This window comes from Mus caroli, unplaced genomic scaffold (genome assembly GCF_978045245.1).
Source record: "Mus caroli unplaced genomic scaffold, Mus_caroli_1 scaffold_11, whole genome shotgun sequence".
NCBI classification, from domain to species: domain Eukaryota; kingdom Metazoa; phylum Chordata; class Mammalia; order Rodentia; family Muridae; genus Mus; species Mus caroli.
This window is the reverse complement of record NW_028227266.1, coordinates 37,649,361-37,652,151: the sequence shown is the minus strand read 5'-3', so window position 1 is coordinate 37,652,151 and position 2,791 is coordinate 37,649,361. Positions and strand designations below refer to the sequence as shown.

Genomic DNA, 2,791 nt, shown 5'->3' with positions numbered 1-2,791 from the left:
AGTTACCACTCATGATACCATTTCATGTCCTTTAATACTTCCCCACACTTACCAAAAATTAGGCGTTATATTATAGTGTCAGGAAATAAAAGAAGCAAATTAATAGAAAATGGACTTGAGGTGCTCCTTGTAGGCTAGGATGTCTCCAGGCCACTTGGTGATTGTTTCTCACAGACCCAAATAACCTGTGCAACCTGCTATATGATTGTGGCAGAACCTTCCCCTAAGGAATAAAGATTTCAAGAAAGCAACCACTGGATAATGAGTAGGCAGGATTTCTGGGTTAATAGAGGAAGAGGGTAGGGAGGAGAATGACAATTAAGTAGCTTAAAACATTAGGATGCTAGTTTCTGAGCACAGCGATTGTGTTTCCTGTTGATTCTAAACTAAGATTGTATGTTGTCTTCCTTCACACTATGACTTAACTGGGGTCCAAAGAGCTATGAGAATTTGGAAATATGGGGCATGCATGGCAACAGCCCACCATGGAAATTTTGTGAGCTGAGTGGAGAGATTTCAGAGTTCTGATTCAGAGGGTCTGCTGGGCTGCAAACAAGCCAGCCTGTCTGCCAGTGCCATGCTTTCGGTAGCATGGATTACTTTTTAATATTTCTTGCAACACATGGTATCGATCTACAATTAACAAATATTAGGTATTATCCTCTAGTGGGCTTCCTTGTCTGCCCTCAGGGGGAGAGGATGTCCCTAAAACCACAGAAACTTGATGTGCCCAGGCAGGAAGATACCCAATGGTGGCCTCCACCAACTTAGAGGAGAAGGGTAGGGAATTATTAGGGGGATGGATAGTGGAAGGGAATGACCTGGAGATGGACAGCGATCAGCATGTAAAGTGAGGGGGAAAAAAGAAAGAAAAAATATTTTGTATATTTGACTTTTTAATAAATGCATTATTTTTGGATATCACAATGTCTGAATATTTTAGAAATATATTTCACTACAAATGCTGGCTATATAGACCATTGAGATAATCAAGAATTTGGGTCAAATGTATTTATTCTCTGCTATAAGATAAATATATTTCTAATGAAAGGAACACTGTTCTAGATACATAAAACAGAATCATTCAAAAGAAGAATTTTGGGAGTTTTACAAACTGACTAGTGTGATGCATACTATGATAAGCAGAGGGTTCTCTATATCCCAGAGAGATGTTGTTCTTCATATGTCCCATTGACTAAAAGTGTCCTGCCCTTGTCAACATTAAAAAAAAATAAAAGTGATGGCAATAATTTTACATCATTAGCTATACTTAGCCCTTTCTCCTGTTTGCTAGCTCTCTAAACATGAATGTTAGTAAAAAAAAAAAATCAGTCTTTTTTCATAAGAAAAACTTTCTTTCAAAGAACTTATTTAGAGCAACTTTGACATCCTTATTTCTCAGGCTGTAGATCAAGGGATTCAGCATGGGCACAACAATGGTATAAAATACAGAGGACACTTTCCCTTGGTCCATGGAGCTGACTGATGATGGCTGCAGGTACATGAATGCAAGGGAACCAAAGAAGATAGCAACTGCTGATATGTGTGAGCTGCAGGTGCTGAAGGCTTTGGACCTGCCTTCAGTGGATTTAATCCGGAGGATGCTGGCAATGATGAAGATGTAAGAGCTTATAATTGTCAGAGTTGGAATAAAGATGTTAAAAACACTGAAACATAAAACTACTACTTCATTAATAAAAGTATCAGAACAGGGGAGTTCCAGGAGTGGAAAAAGATCACAGAAGTAATGATTTATTACATTTGCCTTACAGAAATGCACTCTTAACATGCAGATTGTGTGAGTCGTGGCACCAATCAAAGCTATACTATATACCCCAAATATCATTGAGGAACAGACTTGAAAGGACATTACAGCATTGTAAAGCAACGGGTTACAGATGGCAACATAGCGGTCATATGCCATTACAGCTAACATGTGACACTCTGCAATACCAAAAATAATGAAAAAGTAGAGCTGAGTCATGCATTCAGGATACGAGATGATGTTCTTCACTGTCACAAAGTTCATCAACATTTTGGGAATAATGACAGTGGACTGGCAGAGGTCAATGAAAGACAGACTGCTGAGGAAATAATACATGGGTGTGTGAAGGTGAGAACTGAGTAATATCAGGATGATCATGCCTAGATTCCCCACCACTGTGACCACATAGATTGCTAGAAAGAGGAGGAAGAGTGGCAGCTGCAGCTCTGGTTTGTTTGTTAACCCAGCGAGGATGAATTCAGTCACTTCAGAAAGATTTCCTTTTAACATTTTCTTCTCTGGGTTCTATGTTGAAAGAGACAAAAATGAAATAACTATCTAGTACTTTAGCATATACTGAGGTGTGAAACATTATTCAAGCTTTCATTTTGGTAAACATCTTCTATTTTCTGACAGATAATCTTAAATTTTAGAATCTGAAGCATTGGACTGCTTAACACATGCCAGTTATACTTAAAGATATGTTACTTCTGTCTGTGAGTATATTTTTTGCTATGAGAATATTAGGACTTATTCCATGGACATGAAAGAGTGATCAGATGCATTCAGTGGAGTCTTCTAAGGAGTGTCCATGACTCATTTGTCCTTCTCCCCATAACTCTATAGGGAAATACATTTTTTCTATGTTACAATAAGAGCAGCATTCACACAAATGCAAAAGACCACCACAGACGTCCACAAGTGTTGCTATACTTAATGGTGGCAACCTAAAACCTTTTTCCATAAGGCAATGAACAACTTAAGTAAGTTGTACTTTCATCAACATAACAGAACCTTAAGGTAATC

The 2,791-nt window shown here is 38.2% G+C and overlaps 1 protein-coding gene across 1 annotated transcript; it reads right to left on the bottom strand.

Annotated features, from left to right (window-relative positions):
- Positions 1 to 1,339: 1,339 nt before the first annotated feature.
- On the bottom strand, positions 1,340 to 2,275 carry LOC110288658 (olfactory receptor 8G50-like). The gene has a single exon (XM_021154951.2). The coding sequence runs from the start codon at positions 2,273 to 2,275 to the stop codon at positions 1,340 to 1,342; it is 936 nt and encodes a 311-aa protein (XP_021010610.1).
- Between the last annotated feature and the right edge of the window lie 516 nt (positions 2,276 to 2,791).

Coding starts and splice junctions, on each gene's coding strand:
- LOC110288658 (XM_021154951.2), bottom strand. CDS start 2,275: ATGTTAAAAGGAAATCTTTCTGAAGTGACTGAATTCATCCTCGCTGGG.